General features: G+C 49.5%; 3 protein-coding genes across 3 annotated transcripts; 1 reads left to right on the top strand and 2 right to left on the bottom strand.

Moving 5' to 3' along the window:
- Positions 1-13,616: 13,616 nt before the first annotated feature.
- Positions 13,617-14,256, bottom strand: LOC142183285 (histone H3). The gene has a single exon (XM_075258314.1). The coding sequence runs from the start codon at positions 14,247-14,249 to the stop codon at positions 13,839-13,841; it is 411 nt and encodes a 136-aa protein (XP_075114415.1). The 5' UTR covers positions 14,250-14,256; the 3' UTR covers positions 13,617-13,838.
- Positions 14,257-14,726: 470 nt separating this feature from the next.
- On the top strand, positions 14,727-15,189 carry LOC142183286 (histone H2B type 1-O-like). The gene has a single exon (XM_075258315.1). The coding sequence runs from the start codon at positions 14,757-14,759 to the stop codon at positions 15,135-15,137; it is 381 nt and encodes a 126-aa protein (XP_075114416.1). The 5' UTR covers positions 14,727-14,756; the 3' UTR covers positions 15,138-15,189.
- A 1,939-nt stretch (positions 15,190-17,128) lies between these two features.
- Positions 17,129-17,856, bottom strand: LOC142183284 (histone H1.03-like). Its single transcript, XM_075258313.1, has one exon. The coding sequence runs from the start codon at positions 17,835-17,837 to the stop codon at positions 17,151-17,153; it is 687 nt and encodes a 228-aa protein (XP_075114414.1). The 5' UTR covers positions 17,838-17,856; the 3' UTR covers positions 17,129-17,150.
- Between the last annotated feature and the right edge of the window lie 714 nt (positions 17,857-18,570).

Below are 18,570 nucleotides of genomic sequence, written 5' to 3'. Positions count from 1 at the left end.
TTTGACCCTTTAAGGTCTCAATTTGTTTTGCTTCTCTAGGGCACCATCCTTTTTAGGCCTCTTTGGACATCATGTATTTTTGACCTTTCTATGCTCCATATTCGGGTATAATTTTTTTTCAACAATAACTTTTATAAGGGCTAGTTCACACGGGGTCTTTTGACAGCGGAAATTGATGTGGAATCTGCCTCAAAATCCGCTGCCAAAAATGTCTCCTATTGAGTAGCTAGTAAAAATAAGCGAGCTGTCGTTGGCGAGGCTCCGGCCCATTCGTTTGGGCCTAATCTGGAGCAGCCGCGACGGAATATGTAAACGCAGAACTCCGTGTGATCTAACCCTGAAAGTTTTAATATTAGGAAAGATAAACAGTTACAAAATAATTACAACATTGTGAAAGTTTCTCCAGTAACAAATGATAAATTGAGAGACAGAGAGAGACAACAGACTAGAGAAGATGACAAGAAGGATGTCGCTGGCGTGTAGTGGAGGAGACGCTGGGCCGTATGGGTCGCCAAGTCCCTCCAATCTGCTGGAGCTGCCACTAACTGGCGGACACAGCTAAGGAGGGCCGAGTCACAAGACGAGAGGTAAGGCTCTGATTGTGGGGTAACAATGCTTGGCCTCTATCTGTCCTATCCTTTCTGAGTCGCAGCGACAATGTAATGTAGTGTCCCCGCATGACTGTACTATAAGCCTCCTACAGAACAGCACCTGAAGCCGCGGACTCCCCATTCTCCATAAAGTAGTCAGGGGCACCCGTACTGTAGTTTAGGGAGTGGGTGATGTAAGTAGAGCCTCATTGAGGTGCCAATGGCAGCGTCTAGTTAGGACTGGGACAGGGGGCAGAGATATAGTCACCGGGGCATGATAGGACCGAGGGACTGAGCTCTACCTCAGTAAGCAGCGGAGGGCTGGTGCATTGCAAAATAAATAATCCGTTTTAGTGTGCGCGTTATGGGGGTGGGAAAAAATTGTATGAGTCCATAGGCGGGGGGGGGGGGCTCAGCACCCGTGATAATGGTGAATCCAGTTGGGGGGGCACGTTATGTTTTCATGTTAAAAGTAGTCAATAAAGTTATAGTAAAGAGTCACCTACCTCTTGTCACTTGGTTGGTCACATACCTGTAGGAGGACAACCAGAGGTGCAGCTTTCGGCTCCTGCCCCCAGTGCAGTATCTGTAATGGAGACCAGATCAGCCTTGTGCCATATAACATTTTTGGAAGCTTCTCCAGGTTAATACTTGATGGGATATAATATATACACATTGGACCATATTCACATTGTGCTCCTGTTTACCCTTTTATTACCTTTGGATCGCTCAATGGACAGCTATAGAGGTTCATATATCATATGTCACATATTAGTATTGGACTATATTCATACTTGGTCCTGTTTTGGTGCTGTTTTCTCCCTTTTTCGGGTCTGTGTACATCAATATAAATTCACATATACATTTATTGCTATTTCTCTCTGTCTTGTGTTGATTATGATATGGTGTATGATGTTGGATATATACAGCAGCAATCTCCATATACTGCTCAGTGACCTCCCCATGCTCTCATATACATGGCCCTCCATATACAGGGATATACCTCCCAATTATCCAGGATTCAGGGAGAACGTCCGGAGGTCTATTCTGGCTACATCTCATCGGCGTCCTCTGGGGGGCGTAGTAAGGGGCACATTACAATGTGAGGGACATATTAAGGGGGATACTAACCTGTGCGGAGGCCACATTGAAGGGAACATTAAACTGTGGGGGCCACTATGAGGAGGGCATTATACTACGGGGGCTACAAGGGGGACACTATACTATATGGAGGCCATAAGAGGGCATGATGTCATGTCAGGGCTACCAAAGGGACATTGGCTGGAGGCCGGCCTTACCATACCGAAATACACCAACAACACCCCTAATATACACTGATATATAATAGGTCCCTCTATAGAGTAACAATTCACATATGCAATGATTTATTGTCACATGTCCTCATATACATGACCACCAGGGGGCATATCTGTAGAGAGGTTGTAACATCATACAGGCCCCCAAACCTGCAGGGGGCCTCTGACTTGTATTAAGAAACAAATCCTTGTAAATATAGATCACCACTGAGCCGCTGCAGATTTTACATTGGGGCCCCGGAGCTTAAAGCGACTACATTTATACCATCAATATTCACCTACAAACAGCCATATACAATATCAGACACATCCCCCGTATACAGGAACATGTCACCATATATACAATGACAGATACTTGCCACTAAATACAGTGATATCCACATGTCCTTGTGTGTAGTGAGAATCAGATACTCATATATATATATATATATATATATATATATATATATATATATATATATATATATATATATATATATATACGTCCCCATATACAGTGTCAGTGCCCTAATGTGCAGAACAAACACATGCCCTAATATACAGTAATAAACATATGTCCTATATACAATGACAGATCCATGCTCATGTATAGTGATGTCCACAAACCGACATATACAATAAGAAAAACATGTACCCATATATATATAATGGCAGACATATACCCCCATACAGTGATATACATGTGCCCCCTCCATATACAGTGACAGCCCCATGTACCCATATATATATAATGGCAGACATATCCCCCCATACAGTGATATACATGTGCCCCCTCCATATACAGTGACAGACCCATGTACCCATATATATAATGGCAGACATATACCCCCATACAGTGATATACATGTGCCCCCTCCATATACAGTGACAGACCCATGTACCCATATATATAATGGCAGACTTATACCGCCATACAGTGAAATACATGTGCCCCCTCCATATACAGTGACAGACCCATGTGCCTATATATATATAATGGCAGACATATACCCCCATACAGTGATATACATGTGCCCCCTCCATATACAGTGACAGACCCATGTACCCATATATATATAATGGCAGACATATCCCCCCACACAGTGATATACATGTGCCCCCTCCATATACAGTGACAGACCCATGTACCCATATATATAATGGCAGACATATTCCCCCATACAGTGATATACATGTGCCCCCTCCATATACAGTGACAGACCCATGTACCCATATATATAATGGCAGACATATACCCCCATACAGTGATATACAGGTGCCCCCTCCATATACAGTGACAGGACCATGTGCCCATATATATATAATGGCAGACATATACCCCCATACAGTGATATACAGGTGCCCCCTCCATATACAGTGACAGACCCATGTACCCATATATATATAATGGCAGACATATACCCCCATACAGTGATATACATGTGCCCCTCTATATACAATGACAGACCCATGTACCCATATATATAATGGCAGACATATACCCCCATACAGTGATATACATGTGCCCCCTCCATATACAGTGACAGCCCCATGTACCCATATATATAATGGCAGACATATACCGCCATACAGTGATATACATGTGCCCCCTCCATATACAGTGACAGGACCATGTACCCATATATATATATATATATATATATATATAATGGCAGACATATACCGCCATACAGTGATATACATGTGCCCCCTCCATATACAGTGACAGACCCATGTACCCATATATATAATGGCAGACATATCCCCCCATACAGTGATATACATGTGCCCCCTCCATATACAGTGACAGACCCATGTACCCATATATATAATGGCAGACATATACCGCCATACAGTGATATACATGTGCCCCCTCCATATACAGTGACAGACCCATGTACCCATATATATATAATGGCAGACATATCCCCCCATACAGTGATATACATGTGCCCCCTCCATATACAGTGACAGACCCAGGCTCACATATTGGTAATTGCCCCCATTCCCTCCTTCCTGTTCCCCTTTGTTGCCCAATAAGCAGGACAGTGTCCCTGACCGATCCTCCACCTCTGAGGACCACTAAGGTCCTGAGGACGGCCTCTCTCGCTCCCCCTAATAATTACCCGCCCGCACCCCACTGTCATGGCTACAGGGGCAGAAGTCATTAGACTGCCCCCAATATAATCCATGGGCCGCCCAACTGAGCCCTGGGTAACCCAGTGAAGGGACAGGTGACCTCTACCCCAGCTCTCACCTGTCTTGCATGGATCCTCCAGACACAAATGGAGACTTCCTGCTCCTCCTAAATCCTGCAGTAACTGTGACGTCCTTCTGGTCAAGGCTCGGCTGTTCCTGGACAGACTTCTCCCTCCTCCTCCCTCCTCACAAGCAGGACACCTCAGTACTGGAGATCTGGATGGAGCGATTGCTTGATCTTGTGGGCTGAAAATGGCCGCCTTACTGGTCCTGGTTTATATGGAATGACTGTGACAAGCCGAGTGATGGAAGTGTGACACTGTGATCTCATGATGTGACCAGTCCTGAGATTCTGATGAGCCCCTGCTGTCCTGTACTAGGCCGCAGCCTGAGCTGTAGTAAGCATGACACCGAGCATGAGCCGCCCCACAGCTTGTATAGGAAATAGCCTAATAATAATAATAATAATAATACAGGTTATTTCTATAGCGCCAACATATTCCGCAGCGCTGTACAATGTGTAGGGGTCAGATACAGACAGAAAGATACAAAGTCTGACAGTAAGAAATCTGCGGGGTGTGAGCGGTGGTGATACCGGGGGTGTATATAGTGCTGATAACTCCCCTCCCCCGCCCGGTGTATAGACACGTACACTGTAGAGCTAGCACTGGGCCACTGCTGCTTTGTCCCCATTCACATGGACAGGTACAGAGCCGCTTCCTGCCGTATATACTTTATGTTTTTTGGCTTCTGGGAGCCGAATCTGCAGATTGGTGCAATCTGATAGTGATGACGTCTCCTGGGAAGTGTAAGTCACCAGTGTCCATTATACCGGGGTCTGGGACAAGCAGTTTAACCCTTTCCCGCCGATGGCATTTTTTGATTTTCGTTTTTTGTTTTTGACTCCCCTCCTTCTGAACCCCATAACTTTTTTATTTCTCCACTCCCAGAGCCATATGAGGTCTTAATCTTTGCATTTTTCTTCCTGATGCCGCCATTAATTTTTCTATATAATGTACTGGGAAGCTGGAAAAACATTCAGAATGGGGTAAATTTGAAGAAAAAATGCATTTCTGCGACATTCTTACGGGCTTCGGTTTTACAGCGTTCACTGTGCAGCCAAAATGACCTGTCCCCTGTATTCTGTGTTTCCTTACGATTCCGGGGATACCAAATTTCTATGGTTTTATTTACATTTTAACCCCTTAAAAAAAATCCAAAACTGTGATAAAAATGTTTTTTTCTAAAAGTCGCCATATTCTGACAGCCGTAACTTTTTTATACATCCGTGTACGGGGATGCATAGGGCTTTTTTTTTTTTTGCGGGGCCGGGTGTACCTTTTAGTTCTACCATTTTGGGGAATTGCTTTTGCTTTTATCACTTTTTATTCAAATTTTTATCAGAATCAAAACAGTGAAAAAATGACGGTTTGGCACTTTTGACTCTTTTTCCCGCTACGGCGTTTACCGTACAGGAAAAATATTTTTATAGATTTGTAGAGCGGGCGATTTCAGACACAGGGAGACCTAACATGTATGTGTTTCACAGTATTTAACTACTTTTATATGTGTTCTAGGGAAAGGGGGGTGATTTGAATTTTTAATACTTTAAAATTTTTATTTTTTTTTTTTACTTTTTTTTTTTTTTTTTTTGCATTTATTAGACCCCCTAATATTGTATTTTGCACAAGTTGCTTGTGGCAATCATAAATGCGATTGGCCCTCCCCTCTACCGGAATGAAAGATGAGATGTTATTTTTATACCGTGGCCAAGGATTGAAGAATCCAGTATTGGTCGCTCTCCAGGATTTTGACAATGCGTTTGTCACTGGAAAAGCAGTGGTTTGTAGTACTAACTCGCTCAGCTGGGCTCTTCCTTAGTACTACTAACACGCTCAGCTGGGCTATTACACTAAGGAATGGTTGGGTGTAGTGCAGAGCTCTTTCATCTGTCCGGAGTAGCCGGGCTAACCGCACGACCAGCTCTGCTATATCTCGCTATAGAAATGCATTGACCAGCGTTGATTGGCCAGTCTACGGCACTCGGCCAATCAACGCTGGTTCTGCCAGAGGAGGCGGAGTCTAAAATCGGACCAGTATGGAAACTGCTGTGGACCGATTTTAGACCACCTCCTCAGGCAGAACCAGCGCTGATTGGCCGAATCCCGTAGACTGGCCAATCAACGCTGGTCAATGCATTCCTATGAGAAAAAGTCAGCTCCCACATATCGCAAGCTGCCAGGGATCCCGACTAGCATATAATGGGCTGCCACCAGATAGAGCCCCAAAGAGCTGTTTGAGTAACATTTCCCCCTAAATAATGGTAATCCCTAGCTAACCCTGCCAGTATATCTATCCCTGTCTCACAGTCACATAGTGTACAGTCTCATATGAACCGAATCTGAAATCCACCATTCCTATAAATTGGAGGTCACCTGATTTATTCAGCCAATTACTTTTTCCAATTTCTTTTCGATGCCTCTGTTGTCGAGGTTCCTATCCCACCTCCCCTGCACAGTTATTGGTGCAAAAAAAGCGCCAGGGAAGGTGGGAGGGGATACGAATATTTAGTGCGTTTGCCGCGTGGTATTTGATTGGAATGGAATATCTCGAGCAGCCTGATATTCGATTGAATACCAATTAGATGGAATGCTGTTCGCTCATCTCTAATATATAACACAGTGCTATAGCTGGTCATCTCTGTAGGAATAACCCCTCTTAGGCAGAATACCTGCAGATAGGAAGCAGCATCGGACTGGGGTGCCTAGGGCCCACCAGTGGGATTTTTTCCAGGGGCCCACCCTACTGCCATATGAAATATCGCTAATAATAATAATACAAATAATACTTTGTATAGTGGGTTTGCTGGGATTCCTCAGCTCTGCTCCCATTCACTGGCATAGGAACTGAGCTGAAATACTCTGGCATGTCCACTATGTAGTGGATGGAGACATCTGCTTTTGGTTCCGTACCCAGTTTATCTCTGATACAGCTCATCATCCCCATCCCCAATCTGATACTGACGGCCTCTCCTGTATGAACAATCTTACAATGTATTTACACACTATGCAGAACACAACACTACAACAAAAGCAGGGTAGAAAAGCCATTGCTATACAACACAAGTAATATGACTGTAATAACGGCATTGTCTCTTAGGTTCAGAATTCTCATCTAATATAGCGCGGATCAGTTCCTGCAGCAGGGTAAAGGGTAATATGCACTAAAGTACAAAAGACAACTTAAAGAGGACCTTTCATCAGATCGGGCACAGGCAGCTCTATATCCTGCTGGAAAGCTGACAGTGCTCTGAATTCAGCGCACTGTCAGCTTTCCCAATCTTTGCCCCGGGTAAAGAGCTATCGGTCCCGGTACCGTAGCTCTCTACAGTCAGAAGGGCATTTCTGACAATCAGTCAGAACGCGTTTCAGACGCTCAGTCAGAACGTTCCTCCCCGCTCACACAGCACAGCGCGATAGGCACTGCTGTACAGAAGGACGTCTCTGACTGAGTGTCTGAAAGACGATAAAGAGCTACGGTACCGGGACCGATAGCTCTTTACCCGGGGTACAGATCGGGAAAGCTGACAGTGCGCTGAATTCAGCTTTCCAGCAGTATATAGAACTGCCTGCACCCAAATCAGTGAAAGGTCCTCTTTAAGGAAGTCCAGAACCCATCCCAGGCTTGATTGTCAGATAAGCTTTCAAACACAACACAAACACCACTAAGGGGGCATTCACACTGAGTAAACACTAGCTTATTCTGAACGTAAAACACGTTCAGAATAAGCGGCGTCTAAAGCAGCTCCATTCATTTCTATGGGAGCGGGGATACGAGCGCTCCCCATAGAAATGAATGGGCTGCTTCTTTCACTCCGTGCAGTCCCATTGAAGTGAATGGGGAGTGCCGGCGTATACGGCAAGCTCTGCTCATGCCGGAGCGTACACGCCGGCACTCCCCATTCACTTCAATGGGACTGCACGGAGTGAAAGAAGCAGCCCATTCATTTCTATGGGGAGCGCTCGTATCCCCGCTCCCATAGAAATGAATGGAGCTGCTTTAGACGCCGCTTATTCTGAACGTGTTTTACGTTCAGAATAAGCTAGCATTTACTCAGTGTGAATTCACCCTAAGGGTGCATGCACACGGAGGAAAATGGCGCTGAATTTGGTGTGGAATCTGTGACAGATTCAGTGCTGAAAAAAAAAGCCTCCCATTGACTTCAACAGGTTCCTTTTTCTGCAAAGCAACCCATTGAAGTCAAAGGGAGGCTTTTTTTTTCAGCGCTGAATCTGACGCAGATTCCACACCAAATTCACCAGTATTTTCCTCTGTGTGAATAAACCCTAACAATAACAAGACAATGACAAGAGACAGGGAGCAGGTAATCCTAAGCAGACCGGCCTCCCGCACCGTACAATGCGGCAAGAGAATGGTGCAGGAGTTCGCACGGATGACGACGTAACGAGTATAATTTTTTTTATCATGCTGTGTTTTTTCTCTTTCAGGTTACAATGATCCATTGCATTACGTTGGATTCCATCGATGATCATCATTTTTTTTTTATTATTCTTTAATAACATTGTCAACCATTTGTCTATTTCAATAAAAACAAATTTCTCTCATGTCTGGAGTTTTTATAAATCCTTTCTTACCCCTTAGTAATGGTGACTGATAGACGGCATCCATTACTAAGGTGTGGCTTAGTGTTAGTGGTGAATATTCTAGCACTAACCCTCCAATTATTACCCCACTACCTAACGCTGAGAAGAATTGGTGATCATCCAATACCCGGCTGTTTAAAAGAGACTGCTGAGGATTGGGGCAGTCGCAGGCTGGAATTATTAGGGTCAGTGCACACTGAATTTTTTGGTGCTGATTTTGACGCTGAATCCGCCTCAAAATCAGCCTCCCAATAGAAATCTATTTGGGAGGCTTTTTTGGAGGCTGATTTTGAGGCGGATTCAGCGTCAAAATCAGCACCAAAAAACTCAGTGTGCACTGACACTAAGGCTGAGGCCCCACGTTGCGGAAACGCAGCTTTTTTTGTTGCAGGTTTTGTTGCGGGTTTTTGAGCAAAAGCCTGGAGTGGATTAAACAGAAGGTAGAAGTATAAGAACTTTCTATATATTTCCCATTCCTCTTGCAGCCATTCTTGGCTTTGGCTCAAAAAACTGCAACAAAATCTGCAACAAAAAAAGCAGAGTTTCCGCAGTGTGGGGCCTTAGGCTGGAAAAGGCTGAAAACAACAGGCTGGTATTATAAGGCTGAGAAGGGCCAAAAACCATGCCCTTTCCACCCTTGTAATGTCAGGATACTGCTTGTTGTATCTGACTGGCTCAGAAATTTTGGGGGGACCCTATGTTGCTTTATAATTTGAAAAAAAAAAAATGACATAGGGTCCCCCCAATTTTTCATAACCAGCCAGATATAACAAGCAGCAGCAGTCTGACATTACAAGGGTGGTAAGGGCCATGGTTTTTGGCCCTTCCCAGCCTTATAATACCAGCCTGCGACCACCCCAATCCCCAGCAGTCTCTTTAGACAGCTGGGTATTGGACGATACCCAGCTCTTCCCGGCACCCCTGATGATAATAATTGGAGGGTTAGTGCTAGAATATTCACCAGCTAACACTAAGCCACACCTTGGTAAGAAAGTATTTAAAAAAATAAAATAAAATCAAGAGACATGAGAGAATTTTTTTTTTTTACTGAAATAAAAACGCCCTCAGACAACCCTCTTTGACCATTTTATTAAAAAAATAAAAGCGATGATCATCGATGGAGTCCAACGAATCCGATGTAATCCAATCGATCCATCACAACCTGAAAGATTAAAAAAAGCCTGTATGGCGGAGAGCTTGTCGCTGTTGTGAACGTAACATAAGGCTATGGCTACACTACTACTTCCGTCATTCAACCAAAGATCGCAGTGTCGCTTAGTGAATGGAGTCGCATTGGGTCCCTCAGGTTGTGACTCCATTCACTAACATAAGGGAAAGAATCCCAGGGCGACACATCTTTGGTTGTATGACAGAAGTTATAGTGTAGCCATAGCCTAATGCTAGGTTCACAACAGTGGCCAGCTCTCCGTCATACAGGTCCGCCATGGGACCAGAAAGCTCCTCTTTAAAGAGATCCTTTCATGTCCTCAGGGATGTGCGGTATTATATACTGCTAGAAAGCCAACCAAATTCAGTGCAGTCAGCTTTGCCGCTATTCACCATGATGGAGATATTGGTGCTGTTAGTTTCGGCACCGATAGGGCCTTCTAGCCTAGCGTCAGCACTGGGCGGTAAAGAACGCCCCTCTGACAGTACAAGGCTATGGAAGAGTAGTCAGGAGGGCGATCCTCACAGCAATGACGCTGCTGAGCTAGGAGACCCGCTCTTCTGACAGTGGAGAGATATTGCTGAACGACATGAATAGCACCAATACCTCCAGCACAGGGGCGCGTACCGTGACAGCTGGCAGCGCAGTGAATTCAGTGCACGCTCGTCTTTCTAGTGGTATATAATACCGCCCATCTCTGAAAGGTCTAGGGATAGGACAGATATAGGACCTGCTCTATCATTTACAGCTCTTCAATTTGGCCAGGACACACGGCCGCAAAAACAACGGCCGCATATACGGGACCATTGAAATATAATAGGCCATAGTTTTATTTTATAAATTCTTTATAGGAAAATAAGGGCTCGTTCACACGTGCGCCCATACTCCGTTCTGAAAGGTTTACGTTTCCTGCACAAAACAGGGGATTGAGACGGAAACCTGCAGGACTCTTTCATACTCATTCATTTGAATGGGCTTGAAAAGTCTCCGGCCGTGAGCGTCGGTGAGCGATTTATGCTCTCCGCCGCGAAACCGGCTTTTTTAAACCGGACACAGAGTCGGGCATGCAGTACTCTGTCTACAGTTTAAAAAAGCCGGTTTCGCGGCGGAGAGCTTAAATCGCTCACCGCCGCTCACGGCCGGAGTCGGCATTACAGGTTTCCGTCTTCTGCATGCACGGAGACCCGAACGCTGGTGTGAACCCGGCGTAAACAGAATAACAAAACAAGCCACAATTGAGGATAAAAGGTCTGCTCATGTACATTACAGCTTAGTAACTCCATGGGCCTCATAGTAATAGCAGTTAACCCCATCATGTCCCTCACATTAACCCCCCGTGTGCTTCACATAAGTTTTACTGATATGTGAGACATGGAGGTAACCCTTATGTGAAGCACACAGGGGTTAATGTGAGGGACATGATGGGGTTAACTGTTATTACTATGAGGCAAATGGAGTTACTAAAATAATAACCCCAAATGCCTGACATTACTAGGCAGAGTAACCTCATGTACCTGGTGGTTTCTTTCTTACTGTCACTTTGCTGGAGCTCTCCTCAGCTCCTTCTCTTCTGTGCAGGAGGTAATGGCAGCAGCTCAGCAGGGTCCATCTTCTGTGTAGGGATAAGCCCCACCTCCTGGGATCTCCATACCCTCTCATTGGTGGGCAGAGAGCAGCCAGAGAAGGAGGGGGGGGGGGGGGGGAAGGTTCCTGAGCGCTGAATGCAGCGCCCTCTATCACAGCTGCAACCCTGCGCTGGCTGCTATTAGCCCATGCTGCAAACACACGCAAAAAATCATAGGCAGGGGCCCAATTGGAATGTCAGGGCCCCGATCCATCCCGATCCGGCCCATGGTCATGCAGATCGGGCCCCTGCCTATGATTTTAGACTGTTAAAATGAGCTGCAGTATAGTCGGGGGAGGGGCCCACCGGGCAATTCACCGGTGTCCCAGTGGGCCAGTCCGACCCTGAGGCTAGGACTGTATTTTTAATGACATTTTTTAGAGAGATTATACATCACAGTTGCAGCACCCCAACATTAGTAAGGGATCACAGGGCACTATGTAAATTTTTGTTCACACATCAAGAGGCACAGCCAATGTCGCCCTCGGCTAATTTTTTTTTTTTTTTTTAAATGTAGATTGTGAGCCCCATATAGGGATCACAATGTACATTTTTCCCTATCAGTATGTCTTTTTTTTTTTTTTTTTTTTTGGAATATGGGATGGAAAGCCATGCAAACACGGAGAGAACATACAAACTCTTTACAGATGGTTTTTTGCCCTTGGCGGGATTTGAACACCAGGACTCCAGTGCTGCAAGGCTGCAGTGCTAACCACTGAGCCACCGTGTGGCCCCTCTCGGCTAATGTTTGAAACATGATACAACAGATGTACTTTCTCCCGTAATTTCCCATGGTGCAATGCCTATGACTCTCCTTAGGTTTAGTAGATGTCCCACTGAAGTTCTCCATGGATGAGTCTGCCAGATTGTTTCTGCTGTTCTCTTTGGAGATGACTTGTCCTGCTGAGTGACTTAGAGGTGGTCCAGTGACTCTTATTAGCCTTGTTGCTTCTCAGTTGGTCAGGTCGGGCTGGTGGTAATCTGCTAATGCTCTCTTCCCAGGCAGGTAGTATAAGCGGAGCTTAGATATAACGGGCGGGCGGGCGCGCGCTGATACAAAGCCGAGGTGAGCGCCGGCTCCTCCGGGTGACGCTTTGTCTTTTCTCCCCGCTCACACGGTTGGTGGTTTTGAAATTCCCGCTCAGTCGCAGTGACCGTTACAACCCGCGCGAGAGCCGGCAGCGTCACGTGGCGCAGAGAGAAGGGGCGCGAATTTCAAAACCTCCCCAGAGCTGAGCCCTCTCCCACTGAAGAAGATTCAGCAGCGGACTGGGGCGGCCCTCAGGTTATTGTAGAAGGATGTGCGGAGTAGGCATATACTAGGTACGGAGAGGAGGGAGGGAGGGAGATGTGGTTGCGGGCGCAGGGTCTTGTCAGTTAGGGATAGTAATGGCTGTGCTCATCCTAATCCTCTCTCCCCGCCAGGGCACAGCCCACGGTGGCAGGCTTACAAGTGCCGATGAAACGGGCGTTAAAGGGCTGATCCGGGTGAACCTTTGTCTATCTCCCCGCTCACACGGTTGGTGGTTTTGCAATTCCCATTCAGTGACCGTTACAACCCGCGCGAGAGCCGGCAGCGTCACGTGGTGCAGAGAGAATGGGCGCGAATTTCAAACCCTCCCCAACTGAAGAAGATTCAGCGGCGCTCAGGTCATTGTAGAAGGCGCTAGGGAGAGATGCGCGGAGTAGGCACATACTAGCGACGGAGAGGAGGGAGGGAGGGAGATGTGGTGCGGGCGCAGGGTCAGTTAGGGATAGTAATGGCTGTGCTCATCCTAATCCTCTCTCCCCGCCAGGGCACAGCCCACGGTGGCAGGTTTAGAAGTGCCGATGAAACGGGCGTTAAAGGGCTGATCCGGGCGAACCTTTGTCTATCTTCCCGCTCAATCGTAGATTCCCATTCATTCAGTGACCGTTACAACCCGCGCGAGAACCGGCAGCGTCAGGTGGTGCAAAGGGAGAAAGGACGCGAATTTCAAGCCTCCGCCTGTCTATTACATCCTCCGCTGCTGCTGCTGCTGCGAAGTAAGATTGAGTCAGCAGTCAGTGGGGGCGGCGCTCAGGTTACTGTAGAGGGCGCTGCAGTTACATATGTGCCTGTTATACATACAAAGGAGGGAGACGAGATATCGCTAACTCAGTGACTGTAAGGGAAAGGGTAACCTCTCTATTAGCAGCCAGTGAAGGCTTCTCTTCTCCCCTCCCGAGAGGAGAAAGACAACGGCTACAGCTCGTCTGAGGGAGGATTTGGTGGCTCTGAGAAGAGCCTTTGTGTTGTCAGACGGTGCCTGGGCAGATTTAAGCCCTCTCCCCACGAATCCTGCGGGCCAGCTGGATGTCTTTGGGCATGATGGTGACCCTCTTGGCGTGGATGGCGCACAGGTTGGTGTCCTCAAAGAGCCCGACCAGGTAAGCTTCGCTAGCTTCCTGCAGGGCCATGACGGCGGAGCTCTGGAAGCGGAGATCCGTCTTGAAGTCCTGGGCGATCTCTCGAACCAGGCGCTGGAAGGGAAGCTTACGGATCAGCAGCTCGGTGGACTTCTGGTAGCGGCGGATTTCACGCAGAGCGACTGTACCAGGGCGGTAGCGGTGAGGCTTCTTCACTCCGCCGGTGGCGGGAGCGCTCTTCCTGGCGGCCTTAGTGGCCAGCTGCTTGCGGGGAGCTTTCCCTCCGGTGGATTTGCGGGCGGTCTGCTTGGTTCTTGCCATCGCTTCAGTATAGACGTTACTACACAGCGGTGATATGAGCTGAGGAGCGGAAAGAGCGACATATTTATACAGCCGGGGCTCGTCCTCATTGGCTCATGGAAAGCCCGCCCCCTCCATCTCATTGGTTTATTTCTACAGTCCAGCATTAGCGCTCATGCCCCTCCCCCAGACCCCGTGCAGCACGGCGCTGTACAGCCCCCGCCGGCATGCATCAGGCTACACAGGGGACAATCTGTGGCGTTCCCCCCCGCAACATAACGAGGCGATTAGAACCTGTAAACCTGAGGAGAGAAACGGAGGGAAATTCAAACCTGGTGGAAGCGCCAATCAGCTGCGGAGGGCGGGGATTATGATGCTGGCACTGGTCACATGACTTGCTGGTCCAGTAGAACAGCGCGCAGACAGCGGCGCTCATTTGCATAGCCCGCCTATAAATAGGGCTGCGCTGGGAGGAGCACAGACATTATTTTCTCTCATTCTCGTGTGGGAAAAGATCGCCGTGCTACCATGCCTGATCCCGCCAAGTCTGCCCCAGCGCCCAAGAAGGGCTCCAAGAAAGCCGTGACCAAGGCCCAGAAGAAGGACGGCAAGAAGCGTAAGAGGGCCAGGAGGGAGAGCTATGCCATCTACGTGTACAAGGTGCTGAAGCAGGTCCACCCCGACACCGGCATTTCTTCCAAGGCCATGAGCATCATGAATTCCTTCGTCAACGACGTCTTTGAGCGCATCGCAGGAGAAGCCTCCCGCCTGGCTCACTATAACAAGCGCTCCACCATCACCTCCCGGGAGATCCAGACCTCCGTGCGCCTGCTGCTGCCCGGAGAGTTGGCCAAGCACGCCGTGTCCGAGGGCACCAAGGCCGTCACCAAGTACACCAGCGCCAAGTAATCGGCTCCATCACCTGCTCTGTACTATCACCCCAAAGGCTCTTCTAAGAGCCCCCCCCCCCACCCCTTCCACACTAGAGCTGCTGAGCCCTTCATTTCTGGTGTTTATTCCCCGGACCAGAGGCTTTATTTATCCCGATCCGTTTTGTCATTGTATTTATGGACGTTACACCGCACTGTTTGTATTATCCTCAAGGCGAAGGAACTTATCCGCCTGATAACCTCGTATCTATCGCGTGTATCTACATCTGCGCACACTGGCAAAGTAAAGGAGAAACTTTAGGCAGTGCACACTGTACAGCGACAGGAACGCTCTTAAGATTTATGCATTTGTTCACACGTTCCCTGAAGCTTAAGAGCGTTTATCTCCACGCTCTCCGGTATTCCTACAGTAGCCGCAGCGACAGCTCCAGCCCTAGAGGGCAGAGGAGAGGTGGGTGGCGGGGACAGCTCTGTTCTCTGGAGGATGTGGCGGCTCTGAGAAGAGCCTTTGGGTTATGTAGTAGAGAGTCGGGGAGCGGCGGAATTAACCTCCGAAGCCGTAGAGAGTGCGGCCCTGGCGCTTGAGCGCGTACACCACGTCCATGGCGGTGACGGTCTTCCTCTTGGCGTGCTCGGTGTAGGTGACGGCGTCACGGATGACGTTCTCCAGGAAGACTTTCAGGACACCGCGAGTCTCCTCATAGATGAGACCGGAGATGCGCTTGACGCCTCCTCTGCGAGCTAGACGGCGGATGGCAGGCTTGGTGATGCCCTGGATGTTATCCCGGAGCACCTTCCTGTGCCGCTTGGCACCGCCCTTGCCGAGACCTTTCCCTCCTTTACCGCGACCGGACATCTTCTGTGCTGCTGCTGACAGACTAGAATAAGCGTCCCTCCGCACAGCCGCCTTTTTATATAGAGAGTGGTCGGACCAGAAGGAGAACCCTGCTATGATGACGCAATTCTGGGGCGTGTCCTGAAGCCACTCCCCCCCTCCCCTGCTTTCCTCCTCTGATTGGCAGAACTTTCACCCGTTAGTGATTCGGAGCTTTCCCGCTCATATCCTACAGTTCTCGCCGCCTCTCCCTGTCCCTGCTGCCGCTCTCAGCTCGGCCCCGGAGACAATGGACGTCTGCCGGCTTTCTCCACCCGCCCCAGTGTCATCACAAACCTACTGCTGGGAGCCGGAGCTCCCCCAGACAAGTCATTCAGCTGCAGCACAGACAGTGCGTTATAAATACAAGAGAACACGCTGAACAGGAGGCAGCAAAGATCCGAGTTTCTGGGTCCAGAAGTGACCCCGAAATAACGGTGTGCGCTCTCAGGGGAGAACGAGCCTGGACGCCGGGAGGTTGTACTGGGGGAGAAGGGGATGAGGCTGGGTGACAAGAGCTCTCAGGGGAGCCCCCTCCTCAGCCTGTGTAGGAACGAGTAGTGTCAGGCGGGGGCTCCCCTGAGAGCGCTTGTCACCCAGCCTCATCCCCCTTCTCCCCCAGTACAACCTCCCGGGCGTCCAGGCTCGTTCCCCGCTGATCTGATACAGACCTGGGAGTATGTATCGTTTGTCCCCCTACCACAAGCACGCACACAGCCGCCCGCCGTACACCGCAGCGACCCCCGGCATCAGGCTGCATTCGGGACTGCAGGGATTGTGTAGCTCAGACATACTGACAATTCCTCCTCCTCCTCCTCCTCCCCCTTTATCCAGACAGAGGCCCCCGCCAGTAACGAGGAGGATGCGCGGCCAATCTACTGGATTACTGCCCCTATAAACCCTCAGCGGCCTCAGCTTTTAGTCCTCATTACTACCCCGCTGGACCGGTCACCTGGAGAAACCTGCGGGGATGTTACCCTGTAGTGACCGCTCATGTGTCGGTGCGGATACGGGAATGGAGCCCTGGTCATAGGATTGCCGTTAATATGACGCCCCCGCCCCCCGCTGGCTGGGGAGATAGCGATCATACAGTTCTGCCGGGACAAGGTGGTGGCTCTGAGAAGAGCCTTTGTGGGACAAGTACAGGGCGGCTCGGGCTTATTTCTTAGCCGCGGGCTTCTTGGCTTTAGCAGCCTTCTTAGCCGGACTCTTGGCAGCTTTGGGCTTGGCAGCCTTCTTAGCTGGGCTCTTGGCAGCTTTGGGCTTAGCCGCCTTCTTAGCCGGGCTCTTCGTCACCTTCTTGGCTTTAGGAGCCGCCTTCGGCTTCTTGGGGCTCTTGGCCGCCTTCTTGGCGGCCGCGGCAGGCTTCTTGGCTTTCTTCGGGCTCTTGGCCGCGGTCGGCGCCTTCTTAGGAGACTTAGCCGCGGGCTTCTTGGCGGCAGCTTTCTTGGGCTTGGCCGCTGCAGGCTTCTTCTTGGCCGCCTTGTCCTTACTCTCCGCCTGCTTCTTGTTCAGCTTGAAGGAGCCGGAGGCGCCGCTGCCTTTCACCTGGATCAGGGTTCCCTTGGTCACCAGAGCCTTAAGGCCCAGCTTGACACGGCTGCGGTTCTTGTCTGTATCGTAGCCGCCAGCAGCCAGCACCTTCTTCAGGGCGGCCACAGACACCCCACTGCGCTCCTTGGAGGCGGACACGGCTTTGACGATCAGCTCGGACACGGTGGGACCGGAGGATTTCTTGCTCTTCTTGGCGCCCCCTGCGGCTGCTTTCTTCGGCTGCTTCTTGGATTTGGCGGCCGGTTCGGCGGGAGGGGGAGCAGCGGCAGCGGCGGGCGCGGTTTCTGCCATGATACGAATCGAGCTCTAATTCCTTTCCTAGACGGGAAAACACTGGGGCCGAAGCAGCCGCCGCCTCTTATATGCACAGCGGTGCGCACTGATTGGCTGCTGAGCGGCCTCGGCCTCACCTCCTATTGGCTGTCACTCAGCACAGGGCCAGAGTCAAGCTCCGCTCTCCCCGTGTGCTTCCCTGCCCGGGATCAGAGCCCATTACCGGCTAGAACCGGACAGGAGAGCTTCCATTCTTCGTGTCTCCCCACTCCCCGACATCCTCCCTAACAGTCCCTGGCCGTCACTGGCGGAGGTGCGGGGGTGGTGCGGAGAGGAGGCCCCGGGATTTCCGCCATAGCACCCCCACATCTGTCCATCACTATCTATGCAGGAAGATGAAACCGCTGCGGGAGCTGCCCCCTTCTATTCCCGGCGCTTGTCACCATCCCCGGGATCTTTACCACAAGCTCTATGCTACAGGAAGCTGATTGTACGATGCGGGGACAAGCTGGAGCTGCTGAGAGCCGGGGAGGGTAACACAGGCGGCGGCTCCGCTCACTGCCGGCTCCCTGTCCTCACATCAGATAGATACATATATATATATATATGTATATATACTGCAGACAGGGGGGCCGCTTCTCATGGGGCTCTGCCCTGCAGCAATGTCTATACACCGGGCAGAATAGAAAAGCGGGGACATTGTGTATATACAGCTGTCTGCACAGAGGCGTGTAGGATGGGATGATGGCTG

This window comes from Leptodactylus fuscus, chromosome 10, assembly GCF_031893055.1.
Source record: "Leptodactylus fuscus isolate aLepFus1 chromosome 10, aLepFus1.hap2, whole genome shotgun sequence".
Classification (NCBI taxonomy): Eukaryota; Metazoa; Chordata; class Amphibia; order Anura; family Leptodactylidae; genus Leptodactylus; species Leptodactylus fuscus.
Note: the sequence above shows the minus strand (reverse complement) of the source record. Positions and strands in the feature narration are given on the sequence as shown.